The 23,446-nt window shown below is 36.6% G+C and overlaps 1 protein-coding gene across 1 annotated transcript in view; it reads left to right on the top strand.

Annotated features, from left to right (window-relative positions):
• Positions 1–23,446, top strand: part of LOC150076369 (uncharacterized) — a 265,264-nt gene that overhangs the window by 138,080 nt on the left and 103,738 nt on the right. Inside the window, exon 8 of the mRNA XM_090388089.1 lies at positions 22,679–22,809. Coding sequence (XP_090244215.1) covers positions 22,679–22,809 — 131 coding nt within the window. The remainder of the gene's footprint in view (positions 1–22,678; positions 22,810–23,446) is intronic.

Raw genomic sequence — 23,446 nt, forward strand, 5'->3', positions numbered from 1 at the left:
CAGTATACCACTTAGCTGTGACTGTCTTCTGCGTGTCCAAAACGACACGTTCCACAATTCCACTCGATTTGAAAAATACAGCTATCATTTTCTTCTTTAGAGATCGGGATTTTCTGACAATTACGGGTGTGTCGTCATCATCAAAGACCCAAACTTTGTTTTGAGCCTTGGTCGGCAGATCGTAATAGTACAGCCAAGTCTCGTCACCTGTCACGATGTTGTTCACATACCGAGATTGTCCCTTATCAAACTGTTTTAACATCTCCCGGCACCAAGTCACACGTCGTGTCATCTGCTCTTCAGTCAGTTGATGCGGCACCCAGAGAGAACAAAGTTTCTTCACATGCAAATGATCTTGCAGAATCGAACGAATTGCTGGTGCATTTAGGCCCAAAGTATCCTCTATCTGTTGGTAGGTCACTCGCCTGTTTTCGTCAAGCATTTTCCTCACAGCAGTAAAGTTTTCCTCCGTAACTGACGTTCGTGGCCTTCCCGGCCTCTCCGAATCCTCCAGAGTGAAATTTCCCCTTTGGAATTCTCTATACCACCTGAATATCGTTGTACGATGTGGACAATCATCATCTAGAGCAAGAGTCATTTCTTCTATGCACTGGTCTATGGTTAAACCACGCACGAAATTATACCGCAAAACTGTCCTTATCTCATTTCGTGACCATGATGCCATCGCAAGCACTTTACACTCTCACTATTAATGAATAACTGAGCCCATCGACTTGGCGCGGCGGCTACTATGCACATATGAACATGTCTCAACATGCAGCAACAAGCAGCTTCCTGTGATTCATTGTTGCGTCATATTGCAAAACTTTCCTAGTACCCTTTGTATAACTATCAAGAGGAAGGGAAAGGGATTTTGCCTTCATAAGGGTGACTATAGTGGTCTTAGGCATTTTTTTTTTTTTTTTTAATCCTTTCATTGGGATCAACCGGCGATATTAACAACTGCAAATTCTAAATGGGAAGCATTGAGGGAAGTAATCATAGAAGATATTAAGATTTTTATACCAAAAAAGAGATATTGTTCAAGGTTTTGACCTACATGGTTGTGTAGGTCTAATGGTTGTAGACCTTCTTTCAGATGAAATAATGACTAGCAGAGAAGAAAAATGCATATAATGATTATAAATTAGTAGGGGCATGGAATCCTAAGCAAGTGCAACCTAGTTTGCAGTCGCATCACTGTGTGGAGGAGAGGCAAGTTAAAACAGATTATAAGTCCTCATCTAAGAATGCAAAGAAAAGTAGCAGAGAATTCTTTGCTTATGTTAACACCAGAAGGAAAAGGATGAACAGAATTGGCCCACTAGACATGAATGGATAACAGCTAATAATCCTATTCGGGTTTTTGAAAAATCTTTTTAAAAAAATATATAATTAATTTAAATATTAAATTTTAATTAAATAAATATTTTGCATTTACATTCACACATGAAGAAGCTTTTGGAGATGGGAATACCAGGAGTACACCAATAATGGATCAGTGGCTAAAGAACTATTGCAGGATCACCTTAACAAGAATAGAATTGTATGGAAATCACAGCATGGGTTTGTTAACCCTTCAACAGGTGTGTAATCTGTGAAGGCAACTAATTTTTTTAACTTAAACTGGGCAAGTTGAAAATTGATTTATACTTTTTTTTTCCGTTAAAAAAAATTAAAATCCATTATTTTCAACTGGATTTATATTTTTAAATAATTTTAAAAATAGAACTTTCTGTCTTAGCTCTTTATGTACATATGGTCAGTTGTACAGCAGTCAATTTTACCAACACAAGGAAATGTACTTTTGTGATCTTCTTTCAGTATTATATTGTTGGCATCATGCCAAAAACTTCAGTTGTATGTGAAACATACATTAAAGTTGCCAGGCTGTATGGTCTTTGCTAGCTTCTTTGGTTCACCAGTACAGCTTGGCTGACATTTGCTCCCCTCAGCCCATTTCACCGGCTCCTGCTTGCCACAGTAAGTTGTCTGCCTTTGTTTATAACCTCTCGTCTGCATTTTACATTACTTTTGTTTTTAAATTCCTCTTGGGTGGCTTGCTGTTTTATTTTATTTCTTTTTATTTAATCTTATTTTAATTTTTACTTTTATTTTTATTTTTTGTTTTAGATTTGATACGTTTTTTATTCCTTTTCTTGTGAAATATACATGAAATATGAGCTATGAAATACATGTCAGCCTACTTTTTTTTACCTCTTGCTACATATATTTCACATCAGAAACAGAGGCCTTGCTTCTTGCTATATTTCAATTGGTTTTAGCTGCTGACCCTTGATGATGAAGTTAAAATCATTGGATCTACAGCATTAAGTACTATATGTATTTTTATTTTTATTTACTTTTATTTTACAGGTACCTATTTAATTTTTCCATTGTTAATACATCTGATGTGGTCAGCATTCTTCCATTACCATTAGTAGAGGCATATGATGCAAGAAAGCAAGCTTATGTAGCCTCAGTCAAAAAAAAAAAAAAACCTCCCATTTCATTCCTCCATTGATTCCAAATGTCTGTCCAGCTCAGCTTTAAATATATTTAGGCTATCAACTTCCACAACAAAAGATGGAAGTCTGTTCCACCAATCAACTACCCACTGGATAAAGGCAAATTTCTACAAATCTATTCTACAAGTCTTTCCACAATTTGAATCTATGCCCACTCAAGTTCTTAATCTGAACAAGAGGAAGAACCCCATCCGCATTCAGCTTACTCATCCCATTCAAGGTCTTATACCCCTCAATCAGATCACCTCGCAGGTGCCTACTCTCCAGGCACTGCAATTTGCAGAACTTAAGCCTTTCTTGGTAAGAGCACCCCTTTGTTCCTGGTCACCAATCTTGTTGCCCTTCTTTGTACTCTTTCTAGCAACTCTACATCCTTCCTAAAATGAGGCCTCCAGACCTGCACACAGTACTCTAGGTGTAGCCGGACCATTGCCTTGTATAACGGAATAATCACCTCCCTGTCCCTTCTAGCAAAATTCCTATAAATCATTGACAAGACTCCATGACCTGCCCTGGAAACCCGTCTGCACTGCTCAGCGAACTTCATATTTGACTGCAAAATTACTCCCAGGTCCTTTTCACTTTTCACTTCCCTGAGTGTAGTACCACACAGTTGGTACGTTTCTCTTGGGTTATTGCTACCCATATGCAGTACTTTGCATTTGTCGTTGTTAAACCTCAGTTGCCAATTCTCAGCCTATTTGCCCAACTTATCTAGATCCAGTGGGAGTAGCATACTGTCTTTACTGTCGTTAAGAACCCTGCCAACCTTTGTATCATTTGCAAACTTGGACATTCAACTTGATATACCTTCATCAATATCATTGATAAATATACAACACAACAATATGCCCAACACAAAATCCTGGGGAACTCCACTAATAACATTTAACCACAAAGAGCAGTGTCCATTGATTACCACTCTCTGTCGTCTCCCACTCAACCATCCCTTTATCCATTGTAGCAACTTACCTTTAACGCCATACCCTCTCCAATTTGTACAGCAGTCTTTCATGAGCAATAGTATCAAAAGCTTTCCTGAAACCCAAGTATATGATATTAAAATTATTTTTGGCATTCAGTTCCTTTGTGACCACATCATAGTATCCAATCAAGTTGGTCAGACAAGACCTCCCTTTGACAAACCCATGCTTGTCTTAACTGTTACTGCAGTCTTTTCTGGATGATCCTGCAATGCTTCTTTAACCAGTGATTTCATTATTTTCCTGGAAACACAAGTTAAACTGACACGTCTATAATTACTTGTCACCTTTCGAACCCCCCTTTGTGAATTGGTGATACATTTGCACACCTCCAGTCCATGGGGACCTCCCCTGAGTCCAAGGACTCTCTCATAATTATGGCTAAGGGTTTGCTTACTTCCTTTGTGGCCTCCTTCAATATAACTGGATAGATCCCCTCCACCTCAGGTGTCTTTTTTATGTTTAACTCAAACAATTTCTCCTCCACTTTGCTCTCAGTTATTACAAAATCACTTAGCTACCTATTAGTTTGATAAACTTCTGGCACTCCCCTCATTGAATAACTCCTCAAGTGTGAATTTAGATGCAAAATACTCATTCAGTTTATCAGCTACCTGAGCATGATCATAAATAGTCAGCCCATCTATGTTAAATGGCCCAATCTGATTCATGCCTTTCCTTTTAGAGTTTACATAAGTAAAGAACTCTTTGTTGTTTTTCTCTGCATCCTTTGCCAAAATTTTCTCGTAATCTGCCTTCGCCTGCCTAACCTCCTTTCTGACCTGATTATGAAAGTATCAGGCTTCTGTGTCGCCTGATATTTCATATGCATCCCTTAAATTCTTCTTCTCTGCAACGAGCCTCATTAATTCATCTGACATCCATTTAGTCCTAAACCTTGAACAGTATTTCTTAGTTGGAATAAAAAGTAGTAGCCTCCAAAATTAAGTCCCTGGAGACTTCCCATTCAGAATTCAACATTGGTAACATCATTAGTTAATCCCACTGTACAGAATTTAAAAACTGTCTGAGACCTCTGTAGTCACCTTTACAAAAGCAAAAGCCCTTTCCTTTAGCCTTGATGGTAGTTACATCTTTAAGTAATTCCCACACCAGTACATTGTGATCTCTATCACCCAGTGGTTCCTTTATCTGCAAATTCTTAATGCATGAATAATCACTGCTGATAATCAGATCGAGTATTACTCCCTCTGGTTGCCTCTTGAACATGTTGCTGTAGAAAACAGTCATCCAATAAATCCACAAAAGTCCTGCTAGTGTGCGAGTGACCAATCCACAAGTTCCAGTTAATATCTGGTAAGTTAAAATCCCCCATTATAAGACATTCTGATTTACTTGCGCACACTCTATTTCCTTGCACAATTGCCCATTGTACTCATCACATTGATTAGGCCTATAACACACACCTACTCATTTTTTTCTTTCCCAGTGCTTATGTCACACCAAACAGACTTAACATTGCATTGTCCACCAACATCAATTGGATGCACTTCCTTAGATTTTATGTGTTTCTTAACTAACAGCATAACACCTCCTCTTTTGTACAGAAATGTACACATTGTACTCCCTAAATTCCAATTCTGCCCTGCTTATATCTGTGTGACACCACCTCTCTGATATCCCAACAATATCTGCCTTTGGTGTCTTGACCAGCATTTCAAGCTCATCAAATTTATTAACTGTACTCCTAGCATTGGTGTACATGCAAGTATACATGCACCTGTTTCAACTCTAAGTCACCCTAACACAGTCCATGTATTTATTTGTTCCACTATGACTCCCAGCAGTCCTGGAAATCTCCATTGCCTTGCTTTCAATGCTGCTGCTCATTCTAATAGAAGCAGTGCAAGAATCATTTTTGCCTCTGCCTGCGGCCACTTTTAACCTTTTAGTCTGTGTATCCTCCCAAGCTAGCAGTTTTCTGATCCACCTAACACTGTGGTGCCTCCGTAGCCAGGTGGGCAGGAGCAGCAGTGGGTAGCATATACTTCTTGATTAGACTGGTGTTTGAGCCCATGCCCACCAAATACAGAGGATATGGAAAGGTCAGGAAATGACCACCACATATCCCCGGAGCAATATGGCCTTAGTTGCTCATCATCATCATCAGCCATTTTCAATTCACTGCAGGATGAAGGCCTCTCCAGCAACTTTCCAGTTCCTTCTGTTTTGAGCACTGGCCATCCATTTACTACCCAAAAACTCATGAATTTCATCTATCCATCTCCGCCTTTGTCTTCCAGGTTTTCTTCTAGCTCCTCTTGGGTACCATTCTGTTATTTTCTTACTCCATCTTTCATCATGTCTTCGAGCTGTGTGTCCTAACCAAGACCATTTTAGTTCTTTAGTTTTGATAAGAATGTCCTTTACTTGAGTTTGCTGCCTAATCCATGTGTTTCTCTTCTTATCTAACAGTCTGATTCCCAATATAATTCGTTCCATTCTTCGCTGTGTAGTTCTTAGCTTCTCTTCCATTCTTTTGGTGAGTGCCCAAGTTTCACTTCCATAAGTTATGGTGGGGAGTATACATTGATTCATTATTTTACGTTTCAGACAGACTGGGATATTGCTCTTCAGTATATGACTATACTTCCTGAATGCTATCCATCCAAAATTTATTCTTCTCTTGACTTCCAGCCATTTATCATTATTACAGCTAATATCTTGTCCCAGATAAGTATATGACTCCACCTTTTCAATTACTGCTCCTTCAATCATTATTTCCCTTTCCGTGGCATACTTGTTCATCATTACTTTTGTTTTAGCCATATTCATCTTTTGTCCAGAATCCTTACTAACTGTGCATAACTGATTAAGATTTTCCTCTAATTCTTTGGGATCGTGGCTTATGACCACAATGTCATCTGCAAATCGTAAATGGTTTAGGTACTCTCCGTTCACATTGACTCCTTTCTGCGACCAGTCTAATCTTCTGAAAGCTTCCTCAAGGGCAGCAGTAAACAGCTTCGGAGATACTGTGTCTCCTTGTCGAACTCCTTTCTCAATTTTAAATTTCCTACTGTCTTTGTCTAGTCTAATAAAGGATGTAGCACTCTCATATATTTTCTTCAAAATCATAATATATGGAGTATCTATGCCTTGTCTTTCCAGTGCCCGAAACATTGCCTTATGCTGTATGGAGTCAAATGCCTTTTCATAATCCACAAATGCCAGGCATTAAATGGTGTTTTATATTCATTTGCTTTCTCCATTAGCTGTGATATTACGTGAAGGTGATCCATAGTTGAGTATCCTGTCCTAAAGCCAGCTTGCTCTTTCGGTTGATTCTCATCAAGTATTCTTTCTAATCTGTTAGTAATGACCCTTGTGAACAACTTGTAGATATGGGATAACAAGCTAATTGGTCTATAATTTCCAATTTCTGATTTATCTCCTTTCTTATGCAGCAAAACTATGATTGCATTATTCCACTGCTTAGGCATCACACCTTTTCTAATGCACTTTGTGAAGAGCCTTGCCAGTTTTTGTGTTATGTCTCTTCCTCCCAATTTTAACAACTCTACAGTAACTTCATCTTCCCCCTGGGCTTTCCGACTCTTCATTTTCTTCAATGCATGTGCTACCTCATCAGGAAGAATATCGGGTATGTCGTATGTGTTGCTACTTTGCAATCCATGTTCTCCTCTGCTGGTGTCATTCCCTCGCTCCTTGTATAATTCTCTATAGTAGTCTTCTGCTATTTGAATTATGCCTTCTCTGCTGTTTATAAGTACACCATCGCTATTCTCCAGTTTCAGTATCATTTGTCTTTCTGTATTATGCTCATGGCTGCTGATTTAAATCCTTTGTTTTCCCTTAATGCTTGTTCTACTTTTCTTGTGTTAAATCTTCTTATGTCCTCCCTGAGTCTCTTTCTAATGGCTTTGCATAACTCAGTATACTCAATTTTCTCCCTGTCAGTTTTTCTTGCTCTTCATTTGTCGTCTTTGGTTCATCATGACAAGTGTTTCTTGACTAATTTTTTCTTCTTTGGATTTCTGTTTCCCTATAGGTTTCTTGGGCTTTATCACTTTCAGAAAGTTGTAATATTCCTCGTCAATATCTTGGTCCTGAGCAGTCTGCAGAAACTCAAACTTGTTCTTAAGTTCCAGTACATACTGCTTTTTCTCCTCCTCTGTTATCTCAAAGACCTTTGTATTATTTACTCGAGTCAGTTTTTTCCTTTCCTTTCCTACATTTATATCAAGTGTACATCTTACCATTCTGTGATCACTTCCAACATTTACCTTATTCAGGACGGTAACATCATTCACAATATATCTTCTGTTAGTGAGGATGAAGTCGATTTCATTAGTTGTTAATCCATTTGGACTCTTCCATGTCCACTTTCTGTTCACCCTTTTCTTGAAAAAAGTATTCATTACTGACAGTCCTTGAGATTCTGCAAATTCCACAAGTCTTTCACCTCTTTTATTTCTTTCACCAATTCCAAAATTTCTTATAGTTCCTCTTTCTGCGCTGTTTTGCCTTTTTCCAACCTTAGCATTGAAGTCCCCCATAATAATATGTAGTGGGTTTTCTGCTCATCCAGAAGACTCAATTTCGGTGTACATTTCTTCAACCTCTTCATCATCATGGCTCGATGTTGGTGCATAAATCATTATAATCTTTAGCTTGTACCTCTTAGAAATCTTGAATATTAGTCTTGACACCCTAGATGATGTAGTTTTGAATTCCAAAATGTTGTTTTTAAAATCTTTATGGACCAGAAACCCAACTCCACTTTCACTCCTTTCACTGTTTCCATTGGTGTACAGCAGATTTCCACTTGATAAACTTATAAATGATTCATTTCTTCTTCTTGTTTCAGCCAAACCGATGATATTCCAATTCACATTTTCTAATTCCTTTTCCAGCTCTAATATCCTGTCTTCACCGATGAGTGATCTTATGTTATAACAGGCCAAGTTCAGTTTGCGTGCATGGCAGCCTGGTCGTACCCAGAGATTCTTAGCACCCTCTGCTTCCACTCTGATCCTCTCGCTGCCGTAAGAGGGAGAGTGAAAGCTTCTGGGGACTGAGGGCCATTTGTATTGTTGTGCTGTCATATGCTGGAGGGTTTGGTCTTTTCCTCTTCACGCTGACCAGGCGTCTTGAAGAGAACACTCTACACGTTCGTTGCCACCTAAGTGACGTAACAGGGCTTACCATCGAGAAGGTGTGCATGAGTGGATTTTAGGGAGGCAGGCCAACTGGACTTCTCCTAAATCTTCTGTAATAGAGAGATATTGGATCCATCAGTGTTTTAGGCTGAGTGTCTGATAACACACAGGATACCTGTTCCCCCTCTAAGCCCCTCTTAGTTGCTAATGCACCTAAAATCCAAATAACAACAACAACACCTAACACTGCCTCGATAGCATCAGCAAATATTCTTGCACCCTTTCTATTTAAGTGTACCCCATCCCTGTGGAAGCAGTCTCTCCTGTCAACAAGCCCAGACCAGGCTCAAATAAATTCTACCCCTTGGGCCTTGCACAATCACTTCAGGGCCGAATTGATTGACAAGCACTCATTCTATACTCCCTCATATCGGGTCTGGGCAGAATTGCAGACGCGTTCACATTCAACCCTAACTCGTGACTTTTTTTCAACATTGACCTGTACTTGTTGAGTAAATCTGCAGATCGCTTTCACTTATTGTCATTAGTTTCAGTGCATGTAACAATATCATCAACTCTTGCCTCTGGCAGACATACCCCGGAATATCCATTTATTTATATTCTAATCTACTTATCTATATATATATATATAAGTAGATTAGAATATAAATAAATGGATATTCCGGGGTCTGTCTGTATTAAAGCCATCTTTTACATTACGTAACAGATACCAAAACTCAGGGATGGTTTTGTAAGAGAAATCTAAGTCTTGATTTAAACGAAATGATCTCCATTCATCATCTAGAAGATCTAGTTTTTCTTCAGAAACAAGGTGAGGGAGCTGCACTGCTAAATGGAAAATTGAGGATGGTGAATTGGCACGATCATGTATCACTGCTGGGTCAAGAACATTGAGACTGGCGATAATTCCATCATCATTTAGAGGAAATCTTTTTCTGATTTCCATACAAAGTTCGACAAGAAATTTTAAACAATCATTTTTAAACCTGCTTTCACTGTCACCAAGTGGTGTTGAATTTAATAAGGCCATACAGCGGCCTCCCAAATATATTTTATTCAGAGGCTTATGATTTATTGCATTGCTTGGATCAATTTCAACCAGCTTGCACGAAGTAATGACTTCTTCTTTTATGAAAAAACTAAGAATATTTTTATACTCAATTGAAACCACTGAATGAAGTAAGTGCAATCTGAAATGCTCAGATTGAAATTCAATATTCAGGCAGTTTATTTTCTCCAGTACATATCCTAAAAACAACAACATATGCTTAGTTCCTTTGGTGATCATAGTATTGTAAATATTCCCTGCACCATCGATTTTGTCAATTTTTGATTGAGACTGAAAATAAAGAACTAACGCATCCCACTGCTCAATAATAATTTTTATTACATTGCCACGGGATAACCAACGTGTTTGTGCTAATTTGGGGATTTTATGCTTAGCAGTATCTACGACATCTTGAATCATTTTGAACTCGTTTAATCTTTTACTACTACGGGAAAAATAACAAGAGATATCTTTTATAAATATTTCTAGATATGATGGTAGTACCTTGACTGAATGACTAGCACATAATGCAAAAGAATGGCAAACACATCCCATTATAAATACTGGTGGTATATCCTTTTTTAGCAATGATTGGAACCCACTCTTAGTACCCATCATAGTGGCACAATTATCACTTCCAAAGCCAACGAGATTACTTATTTGAATGTTTTTTTCTATGAAAAGATCTTTTACAGCTTGATAAAGCCCTTCTGAAGTACCATTTTCGACACAAACAGTGTCAAGTAACACATTTACAACATCAAGTTTTTGAATATCAAAATATCTAACAACAACAGCTAGAATTTGCGATAAAGATAAATCTGTACTTTCATCTATTATCATTGAAAACTTGTTGTTTCTGCATATGTTAGAAATGTATATTTTTTCGTGATAGGCTATGCCATCTTGTATAAGATAAGAGACTTTAGTCGCCTTTATCTGAACTTGTTTTGCAATATTGCTATCATGAAATGCTTCTATAAGGTGATCACATTGCCCAAATGGAATATTATGCTCAGAAATTAGTGCAGCAATTGTTAACTCTGTCTTTGCTACTTTTTCATTCTCCGTAGGTTTACTTTTTGTGAAGAACGTGTCTAACATTGAACTTGTCTTAGCAATATTTGCACTTTTTTTATGTTTAACTGTATTTTTATGCACTAGTAACATCGATTTATTGGCATTCTTTAATTTCATTTCGCAACAAATACAGTAAGACGCACCTTTTTCATTACTGTCTTCTTTCAACCAATCCTTTAATTCCGGATCTTCTAACCATTAATTTCTAAAATTTTGAGTATACCACCGTTTACTCTTTCTCTGTGGAGAACAAGTTTCAGACATTGTGGGTATGGCTAATTAGCAGTTATCTTATTTAAAATGTTCTATAAAATAAAAAATAAATCACTAATCCATTAACATAAAATAGAAATAGTCACTACAATTTAAATTCATTATATCACTGTATGTAGTACACGCATAAATGTAAAAATCACACCAAATAATGCAATAATACCACGAACGATCACGAAAGACTGCAGTAAAGACCGCCTGCTCAATAGGCTGCGAAACACGAACAAAAATCATAGTGTAGAACCCTGTGAAAACTTTGAAATCCTTTTACATTTGTAGTATTGTGTACAAGCACTTGAGATATTACAAATTATGATCAGTATTGTTAGAATATAAAATTAAGAAAATTGTTAAACTGTTATTAAATGTATTAAATTTTATTGTATTTACAAGAAATAAAAATAAATTTTGACTTAAAATTAAAAATTACCGAAAAAACCCAGATAATGAGATATTTTTGTGAAAAAAACCTATCAACCCAGATGACAATCAAAAAACCCAGATCTGGGTGGAAAAACCCAGGAGTGGGAGCCCTGCATGAGACGTCTGTGAGGCCTGTATTCAGGCAGAAAGTGGACATTTTGAACAATTACTCTAAGGTGATGTGAGCAGTTAAGTGTCATAGACAGACTTCAAAACTCGGAAACCAAGCATTTCCGGAACAATGTTGATATGAAATGTTTTTATTCTACATATGAGGAACTCATTCCTGAAGTTTTGCCGTGTATTTTTGAGACACCCTGTGTGTATATATATATATAAGAATATATGCTTGAAAATAAAAAGATAGGAATATCTGCAAGAAATAAGCATATATGAAAACCAGGTACAAAATATGTTATTGTATATAGTGACTTTTTCAAGGATCAACCAGTGATGATTGTCAGGAAAAGCAACAATATTTCATTGTGTATTGCTTCAAGTACACATTTTAAATTATATATATGTTATTATGAAAACATAAGTTTATAATAAACTGTGTATAATTGTATTATATTAAAAAAAAAATCAAATATTTTAAAATTAATTTCAAAATTTATAATTTTTCAATGTATGAAAGCACAGAAGAGTATTATAAATTCTGTTTGTGTGTTTTTAAGAAAAACATCTATAATTTGAACATTAGTTATTTATTTATAACAAATCTGTAATGTACACAAAAGATTATAACAAATTGGTACATAACATAAAAAAAATAGCAAAAATACATAAAATAGGAAAGTACATATCATGCATAAAATTGGGAAATAAACATGTATAAAATGGGTAAGAAAACATGAAGATAGCTCCTCTTCATCTTTATGAATTAAACTCTTATATTATATTGGTTTTTGACTGCCATTGATTTTGAAACATAATATTGCATTTTATGCTGTGCATATTTTGAACAGCATGAAATGTAGTACTATCCCAGTGATGTTTCAAAATAAGAAACAGTAACCAAAACAAAATACACAATCAGCAAAACCAACAGCTTCAGAAAATGCATTGTTGGCATGAATATGCAGTGTATATTCCTTGGGTTTGAGCAAAGCTATCATGTGTGCACTCCATTTCATCACATTATTCAATTTATATTGTAGCTGTATTTCTTTTTGTTATGTTTGTTGGCATTTTCCTATTATGTATGATTAATCTTCCAAACAAAAAAAAATTGAATTGTAGAAGTTGTGATAATGTAAGGTTTCTCATTGTAAGGTTGTGATAATGTAAGGTTTTTCAAACTTGCTACATGTATTACATAAAAATTGATATCATTATTCTGACAAAAACATCTCTCTATGTTCACAAAGGACACATCTGTATGCTACATACCACTAATTTTGAATATAATCATTATATTTTATGTACAACGTAAAATGTAGCATAGCCAGTGATGTTTCAAAATAAGTAAGAAAAACCAAAATAAAATACAGAATTGGTAACTCAATAGCTTCACAAAATGTATTTGTAAAATCTGTATGTATGTACAGATTTTACAAATCTGTGAAAATTGATTGAAAAAAGCTACAATGTGAACAGCATATCACATATCAGTAATCACATTAAGGTTATACCAGTAATCACATACAGTTTATATAATGATTTTTTAAAATATTTTATGTGATTATTTTTTCCAAAAAAAAAAAAAAAAAATCTTTAATTATGAAAGTTTTAATTCAATAAGGTTTCTCTTGCAAGCTTGACAAACTTGCCAGAACATGATAGTCCACCTCACACAGATTGATTGGACTGTATGGTGTGATCATTGAAGTAGTAAGTAAAAACTTTGACATGGTAAAAATGGTGTTTGCTATGACATTTTATTTCCATGGGTACTTGTGACTTCCCTCGTACTGTATTATGGTGATTATTATTTAGCATGATCACAAAAGAGACATTTTATGTCTATGATTTTTATGCTGACGAGGCTACTAGAGACGGTCGTTTTCAAAGCCGCTAAGTGGATTTTTCTTATTTATTGATTTGAAATTATTGTTTTTCTAAAACTTTTGATTTAAATTTAGTAGTATAACATTATTTTGTGATTTTCTGATTAATTTGGTGTATTTATTCTTTACTCGGCCTTGTAATTGCATAAAAGTATCGGTAAAGGTTTCCACGTGTTTCAACTCCGCTAACCGTTCGTAATTTTCCCGCCTTTGTGATACGATATACCGTACTAGATAGCGTTAGTTGAACTTCGTTAGCAGTTAAATTGTACGTTTAAATAAATACATATAACGACTTAGATTACAAACGTAATATAATTAATTTTATTTAACATAATTAATTATACATATAACCACTTAGGTTACGTAACATAAATAATTAGTAAAAACAAATAATTAATACATAACTTGATACGAAAGTTATATAAAGGGATTTCGCAGATAACACTCGTTACTGAAACGTAAATATTTCGTAGATAACACTCGTTACTGAAACGTAAATATTCCGTAGATAACACTCGTTACTGAAACATAAATATAGCGTTATAACTGTGTTTGGATACAAGTTTAGGATTTAATTTTGTACAGAAATTGAAATTTTATTGAAAGTAAATCTAAATCATGACTCAAACCAGAGCAGCAAAGCAAAGGGCTCAAGCTAATGGGAATGCTGTGGACCAGGGGAGAACTGAGGGGGGCAGTTGTCCTCTGAATCACAGCCTTGTAAGATGCACTATTTGCTTGATGTTTGCGGAGCAGTCAAGTATGGGACATGATACTGCCATGGGGGATGTCTTTGTGTGTGTGCGATGCAAGGAGTGTAAGGAGATAAGGCGACAACTCAGCGTTGTTATGGGCCTATATGAGAGCTTGAAGGATAGGGTGGATGCCCTCGAAGGATTACAAGTGAGGGGCCCATCAAGCTCTCAGCTGCCCACACCAATGCCAGAGCTTGCACTTGGTCATCGCGGAACACAGCGGCAACCCCCAAGGCAGAATGCGCTGGTCCCACAGGAACTAGTAGTTGTTGGTGACTCTATTGTCAGGGAAACGGGAAACATGCTTTGTAAAAAGGATAGGTGGAATAGGACCAGGGTATGTCTGCCAGGGGCAAAAGTTGATGACGTTGTAGAGCGGATATCATCTTTTAAGGGCACAAAAGGTGATATAGTTGTACACGTTGGCACTAATGACATTAAGAGTAGGAGACCGGCGGAATTACTTGACAAGTACAGGTCACTGATGAAAAAAAGCCGTGAATTAGGGTTGAAATTGAAAGTGTCTGCAATTCTGCCCAGACACGATAGGAGGGAGTATATGATGAGAGCCCTGTCAATCAATTCGGCCCTGGAAAGATTGTGCAGGGCTCAAGGGGTAGAATTTTTTTCAGCCTGGTCTGTACTTGTTAACAGGAGAGACTGCTTCTACAGGGATGGGATACACTTAAATAGAAAGGGTGCAAGAATGTTTGCTGATGCTATCGAGGCAATGTTAGGTGGGTCGGAAAACTGCTAGATTGGGGGGATACAAGGACTAATAGATTAACAGTAGCCACTGGCAGAGGTGAAAGTGATTCTTGCACTGCTTCTATTGGAATGAGCCGCAGCCTGGAAAATAAGATGCAGGATATTTCAGAGACTGCTGGGAATCATTGGGGTACAAGTAAACACATGGGTTGTGTTAGGGTAGCTAAGAAAAAGAACAGGTGCATGTATACTTGTGTGTACACCAATGCTAGGAGTTTAGTAAATAAATTTGATGAATTTGAGGTATTGCTCAAAACATCAAAGGCAGATATTGTGGGGATTTCAGAGACGTGGTGTCACACAGATATAAGAAATGCAGAACTGGAATTTGGGGAGTACAATGTCTACAGAAAGGATAGACAGGATAGGAAGGGAGGAGGGGTTATGCTATTAGTTAAAAAACACATAAAATCCAAGGAAGTGAAGCCAGTCGACATCGCTGGACAGTGCAGTGTCGAGTCAGTTTGGTGTGACATAAGCATTGGGAGATCAAAATTGAGAGTAGGAGTGTGCTATAGGCCTAATGACTCTGATGAGTATAATAAGAAACTGTTCGGAGAAATAGAGTGGGCCAGTAAATCAGAGAGTCTTATAATGGGGGATTTTAATTTCCCATATATTGACTGGAATTTGGGGGCTGGTCACTCACACAGTAGCAAGGCTTTTGTGGATTTATTGGATGATTGTTTTCTACATCAGCATGTTCGGGAGGCAACTAGAGGGAGTAATACTCTTGATTTGATTATCAGTAGTGATTCTTCATGCATTAAGAATCTGCAGATAAATGAACCACTTGGTGGCAGTGATCACAGTGTGCTGAAGTGGGAGTTACTCAAAGAGGTAACTACCATTAGGGGTAAAGGGAAGGGGTATTGCTTTCGTAAAGGCGACTACAATGGACTGAGACAGTATTTAAATTCTATACAGTGGGATCAACTGATGATATTGCCAACAGCAAATTCAAAATGGGAAGCATTCAAAGAACTTATTGTGGAAGCTACTAGGCTTTACATACCAACTAAGAAATATTGTTCAAGGTTTAGGCCTAAATGGTTGTCAGATGAACTAATGAGACATGTGGCAGAGAAGAAAAATGCATGGGATACATATAAATTAATGGGTGACATGGAAGCCTATGATAGATACAAGTTGATCTGTAACCAAGTTACAAAGGAGGTTAGGCAGGCGAAGGCAGATTACGAGAGATCCTTGGCAAGGGATGCGAAGAAAAACAGCAAAGAGTTCTTTACTTATGTAAACTCTAGAAGGAAGGGGATGAATCAGATTGGTCCACTTGAGATCGATGGGTCAACTGTTGATGACCCTGCTCGGGTAGCTAACAAACTAAATGAATATTTTGCATCGACATTCACACATGAGGAGTTATTCAGCGAGGGGAATGCCAGAGGTGTATTCAACTCTAGCAGTAAGCTAGAGAATCTTGTAATAACTGAGAGCAAAGTGGAGGAGAAAATGTTGAAGATAAACACAAGAAAGGCACCTGGGGTGGATGGGATCTATCCAGTTATATTAAAGGAGGCAGCAAAGGAGGTAAGCAAACCCTTAGCCATAATTATGAGAGCTTCCTTGGACTCAGGGGAGGTACCCATTGACTGGAGATGTGCAAATGTGACCCCAATTCACAAAGGGGGATCAAAGGCTGACACAAGTAATTATAGACCTGTGAGTTTAACTTCTGTTCCCGGAAAATTAATGGAGGCACTGGTGAAAGAAGCACTGCAGGATCATCTAGACAAGACTTCAGTTATAGCTAGGACACAGCATGGTTTTGTTAAGGGGAAGTCTTGCCTGACCAATTTGATTGGATACTATGATGCAGTCACAAAAGAACTGGATGCAGGGAATAACTTTGATATTATATACTTGGATCTTAGAAAGGCTTTTGATACTGTTGCACATGGAAGACTGCTGCACAAATTGGAGCAGTGTGGCATTGGAGGCAAGTTGCTGCTATGGATAAAGGGGTGGTTGAGGGGGAGAAGACAGAGAGTGGTAATCAATGGACACTGCTCATCGTGGACTAATGTTATTAGTGGAGTCCCTCAGGGTTCAGTATTGGGGCCTTTATTGTTTTCTGTATTTATAAATGATATTGATGATGGTATATCAGGCTTAATGTCCAAGTTTGCAGACGATACGAAGGTTGGCAGGGTTGTCAAGGACACTACTGACACTATGCTGCTGCAACAGGATTTGGAAAGGTTGAGCAGATGGGCTTCGAGGTGGCAAATGAAGTTTAACATTGACAAATGTAAAGTACTACATATGGGAAACAGCAACCCCAGAGCAACGTATCAACTCTGTGGTACTACACTGACAGTGGTAGAGAATGAAAGGGACCTGGGGGTGGTGGTGCAGGCAGATATGAAGTTCTCTGAGCAGTGCAGACGAGCTGCAAGAGTAGCTCATGGTGTATTGTCAATGATATATAGGAATTTTTCTAGCAGGGATAAGGAGGTGATTATTCCCTTGTATAAGGCAATGGTCAGGCCACACCTAGAGTACTGTATACAGGCCTGGAGGCCTCATTTCAGGAAGGATGTAGAGCTGCTGGAACGAGTACAGAGAAGGGCAACTAGATTGGTGAATGGGACAAAGGGGTTCTCTTACGAAGAAAGGCTTAAGTTTTGCAAATTACAGTGTCTGGAAACTAGGTACCAGCGGGGTGATCTGATAGAGGTGTACAAAGCCTTGAATGGTTTGAGCATGCTCAATGCTGATGGGATTCTTCCTCTAGCTCAGAAAAATCACCTGAGAGGGCATAAATTCAAATTGAGGAAAGACAGATGTAGGATAGATGTGCGGAAATTTGCCTTTAGCCAGCGGGTGGTTGGTGGGTGGAACAGACTTCCATCCCTTGTCGTGGAAGTTGATAGCCTAAATAAGTTTAAGGCTCAGCTGGACAGGTATTTTGAACGAACAGAGGGGTGAAGTGGAAGTGGGTTTTTTTTTTTTTTTTTTTTTTGGCTGATGCTGCATAAGCTTGCTTTCTTGCATCAAATGCCTCTACTAATGCTAATGCTAATGCTAATGATATAAGTCAAAAGTTCCCAAAGTGTGGGGTGCTCCCCCCTCACCAAAACACACTTGGTTTTTATGGGGGACACTTGTTTAACAAAGCAGTTTTTAATGAAATATGGGAACATTTCATTAAAATTTTTCAGAGAAGAATGACAGATTGTAAATTGGAATTAGTCTGTTGAACCATCTTGTCATGATCATCAGGTATATATAATAATAGTATATAATAGTATATAATTGAAGCAGTAAATAAAAACATAAACCCCAGTAAGAAACAAAATCAGGAATAATAAGAATATATATAAAGTATATACACAAAGACACTTTCATATCATGGGATTGAAGAAAGAAAACAGATTTTCATTGATACTTATATCATTTTCAGGCACAACACTGATACTAAATTGTTATTTGGTAACGTGTCAACAGCCTTTCTAAATCTTATCGTTGGATGCCGGTGCAGTTTAGTCAGAAAGAGGCCTCATTCACTAACCTTAACTGCTAAATGTACAAAAAAAAAAAAAAAAAAAAAGAAGGGGGGGGGGAATATATATGTGGAATTTTTTTGAACATTTAGTAGTTGTCCTGTATTGTGATTGATGCCTCATTCTTTTAGTATACCTATATGATGTTTTAGAGTAAAGAAAGCCTGTCAGAATACATACATAGCTGCTAAGTGTGAAATAAATAAATAAATCATAATAATAAAAACATTTAGCAATTATATCCTGTATTGCAAGTGAGATGTCCTCTAATTAAACATAAGTGTCAATCACTGAAAATAAGGCCTCAGTCAGAAGAGAACTGCTAAATGAAAAAAAATAAATTTGCATATTTGACAGTTATGTCCTGTGTTCTCTAATTAAAGCTAGGTGTTATCCATGAAAAGAAGACCTCAGTTAGACCACATAACTGCTCAATTCAAAGTAACTTTTTTTCACATTTAGTTTAGTTTTTTTTTTTTTTAATCCTATAAGGATTGAAGCCTCCTCTTACTAAATACTAAATAGGATTTAGTGAAAAGGTGTCCTTGCTCAAAAGACATAACTGCTAAATGTGGATTGTGGGGGGGCACATTTAGCAGTTATGTCCTGTATCAGCAGTGAAACTTTCTTTTCTTATTGGACTTAAGTGGAACTTTGTAAGCAGACTTCAGACTTAGTACAGGGAATAACTGCTGAACATTAAAACAAAAAAATATATATATAAATAAATTCACATTTAGCAGTTATATTCTGTATTGTGTGAAGTCTCCGTATTAAAGGCTCACCTAAGTCTGATGGTCATATTCAGACATTATCTTAAAAAGAAACCAGGTATCAATTCAGTGTCAGCTTTGTTCTTCTTAATGATATGAGTATCAAAAATGTGTTGTTTTTTGCATCCATTCAATTGATGTCTCTATATATATATATATATATATATATATATATATATTTTTTTTTTTTGTGTACACTTGTTTTGTAGTTATAGGCAATTGCATGGTGGTTTAGCTAAGAATGAGGAATTAGGATAGAAATACACTCCTGCACTTGTATTGCACTAATAGCCCAGAGTGGGGAAAATTTTAGTTGTAGGAAAGTGAACAGTATATGACTGAAGAATATAAAGTTAGTGCTCGGGTTATCCAGGAGTGCAATTTCCCATCCATGCTAGTAATGCCTCTGGACATGCTAGCACGGACGGGGAAACTGTCCATGCTAGTATGTCCAGATAAATCCCAAATAGCCCGAGCACCAACTTTATATTCTTCAGTCATATACTGTTCACTTTCCTACAACTAAAATTTTCCACACTCTGGCTATTAGTGTAATATAAGGGTAGGAGTGCCTATTTCTAACCTAATTCCTTACCTAATTTCATCTACTGTTAGCTAAACCACTATACAATTGCCTATAACCACAAAATGCAACGTTACATATAAATATATATAGGTTATACTAACAAGCTCTATCTTTGCAGCCACTCACAAGATAGGCAAGTAGATATACACAAATACAGAAAACACATATACAGAAACCCCATAAATAATATGTATATATACATTATTTGTAGAGGTTTATATGTTAATTACATTTTAGGAAGGATGTAGAGCTGCTGGAATGAGTACAGAGAAGGGCAACAAGATTAGTGAGACGAAGAAAGGCTTAAGTTCTGCAAGTTGCAGCATCTGGAGACTAGGCACCTGTGAAGTAATCTGATCCAGGTGTATAAGGCTTTGAATGGTTTGAGCAGGCTCAATGCTGATGGGATACTTCCGCTTGCTCATATTAAGAACCTGAGGGGCATAGATTCAAATTGAGAAAAGACAGTTGTAGAATAGATGTGTAGAAGTTTGCCTTTAGCCAGTGGGTAGTTGATTGCTGCAACAGACTTCCATCTGTTGTTGTGGAAGTTGATAGCTTAAACAAATTCAAGGCAGAACTCAACAAACATTTGGAATGAATGGATCAGTGAAGTTGGAAGGTTTTTTTTTTTTTTTTTTTTGGCTGATGCTGTGTCTCTACTAATGCTAATATGCCTTTCTGCAGCTACATTTATTCTCGTTCAGAAGTAATTAATTGTATATCCTGGAACAGACTTTTGGCTTGCTTGTTCAATATTTGCTTCCTAGTGTATGATTATATTTGGTTTTTCAGTAACCAATCTTACCTTTGGTAAGACTCCCTTTGTGTACATGTTTCAGTTTGAATTCCCAACTTTTCATTTATTTTTGAACTGCTCTTACAAGTTTATTTCCCCTCTATAGGTCTCTCCCTTTATTTTCCCAGTAATTTTTCTACAAGATCTTACACATACATATTATTATTAGCTATATGGTGCAAGGTAGCCTGAGGCTTATGCTGCACCAGCTAAAAAAAAAAAATTTCTGAATTACCCTGAGAGAGAGAGAGAGAGAGGGGAATCACCAAAAAAGAGAAGAATGATGATATCCAGCTCAGGACCCTGGGTGTGCCAAGCGCCGTGTTTCTTGTTTTCACATTGCTTTCTTCAACTCCAATTTTCTGATTGCCCAGTTCTCTCAAATGACAAAAATTTCTATGCTTTTCAAAATTTTTATTTTTGAGTTTCTGAAGTCTCGGGTTTTACAGCCATAGTGAAGATCTTGGAAACTGCAGAAGCTGATTTCAAACATTATATAAAACTGAAATGACAGTATCAAATGTGATTTTGCTAAAGAGATGTATTGATGCTTCTAGCCAATTTACAATGCATTTTATTAAAGAAAGCGCAACTTATTTTCATAATTCTCAGGTCTTCCAGCTTTTGGCCAGTGACCAAGAAAATACCCTATGTATAGGAATAAAACAAAAACTAAAAGAAACTTAAAACAAGCCCTTAATTTTTGTTGTCATGTGGAGAGCCCCTTTGGCACTAAGTCAAAATTTGGAGGGATAAATAAGCAGTAATATTTTATTAATTAAAATACCAATAAAAGCAGTTTGTTTTTTATTTGCTTTGTATTGCATTTTTATTTAAGTTTTTTTTTTCTTCTTCTATTTATTTATGCTTTGTGTGTGCTTTTTCCTTCTTGCTTATGGAACATGGCTTTCAGTGCACTGCAATGGTAGATCCACACATACAAACTCTGCTTCTTTATACTCTAATCTATCGATAAGTTGCACCCTATCATTTCTGCTTTTCACATTTTGGTAACAGTAAAATAAACCTTGCTAATATTTGTAGTCTATCTTCCCAACCTCCATATATGTATCATTGACCTATATATACTATATACATGTATATAGGTCAGTGATGCCCATATAAACATAATAGGTTAATTGATGTTCACAAAATCAGACATTATGACCATAGTTGCTATTGTGCCAATAGCAACTATGGTCATAATGTGTTAACTGTGGTCCAAACCAACAACAACAACCAAAATAACAAAAAATGAAGGAGTGTAAAATTAAAAAAAGAGAAAAACTTAAATAAAAAAAAAAGTAATACTGAATAAAATCTGCTTGTATATATTAGTGCCATGATTAATACAGGTGCCTCTGTGTTATAAAAGTTTTCAGATTTTGTGGGCTTCAAAAATCCCTGTTTAGGAGTAGCCCTTTTGGTTCAGCAGCTTTGTCTGGCTGAATCATGCAGCAGGGCCATAATGACCTGGTGACTATGTCTCTGTTTTTTACATGATAAATCCCAAAATTAAAAAATTTGAAATAATCTAGGTCCCCAAAATTGGGCTCATTCCTGAGCCCCTATTATGCCAGTACGTCAAGATGCAGGTCTCATGACAGTGCTTTGATTTTTAAATAAATAATATTCGCCTTTTTGGTGATGCACTTTCTATTAAAAAATATATTAGCAATTTAGGTTGATTTATGTATTAGAGCGTTATCTCTAATGCGAGCATACTTCCAAAAAGACTGCCTCTCTTGCTGTAGAAACCAAAATGTTTCTGGAACTGAATGCAGAAATTCATGCAGTTTTGGATTATTGCTTTTTTATTTTATTACTTTAAATATAGCACTGTTATTATTCTAATTTTCTTTGGCAGTTCAAGAAAACCATTTTTAGTTATCCCTATCTATAGGATGTACAAATATTTATAAGCTGTCTCATATAGCTTTTATATTTGTATATTGCAGTTTGAAGGAGAATATACCATTATTGAGGCAACCTCCAGGTGTTCCACCAGGACCACCACCAGAGCTATCTGATTATGAAGATGAGGATGATGATGTTGGCGGTAGTGATGGTGAATCACAGTCAGAGAAAGGTGAGAGCAATATTCTTTGTAGAAAATTAAAAATATGAGTAAATTATTTTGTAATATAAATCTAAAGTAAGTTATCTTTTAAAGCATTTTAACACAGAACAACATAATGTTCTGACATTATAACTTTCTGAGCTGAAATGCCTTTTAACTTTTTAATAACACTTAACCTTTTGAAAATTGATTTATTGATCAAGAACAAACTTGTATGTGTCCCTTTTCCTGGGGATCTTTCTCAACATGATATGTGAGATGTGACAAAGTTCCCTACTGGTGCAATAAAAAGAACACAAAGTGAAGGAGCTCAAAAATGGTTTTATTTTTATTCAAAGTAATCATCATCTGATTGAATGCACTTATTAGACCATCTTAAAAGTTTCTGAAAAGTGTCAGCAAGATTGTCCAAAGAGATGATGTTCAGTTCACCGGTTACATTTTTCTTTATGTCCTCAACATCCTGAAATTTCTTTTCCTTTGAAGGCAGTTTTCACCTTTGAAAAGAGAAGAAATCTGTTGGTGCTAGATCTGGAGAGTAGGGTGAATGATTGATCTGTACAATGCCATATGTCATGCAACAAGCACCAGCTGCCTTACCCTTGAAATTGGTTTTACCAGGGAAATGTGCTTCAATAGTCTTTGA

The sequence above is a fragment of the Mastigoproctus giganteus genome, chromosome 13 (genome assembly GCF_048544385.1).
Source record: "Mastigoproctus giganteus isolate SK-2022 chromosome 13, ASM4854438v1, whole genome shotgun sequence".
Classification (NCBI taxonomy): domain Eukaryota; kingdom Metazoa; phylum Arthropoda; class Arachnida; order Uropygi; family Thelyphonidae; genus Mastigoproctus; species Mastigoproctus giganteus.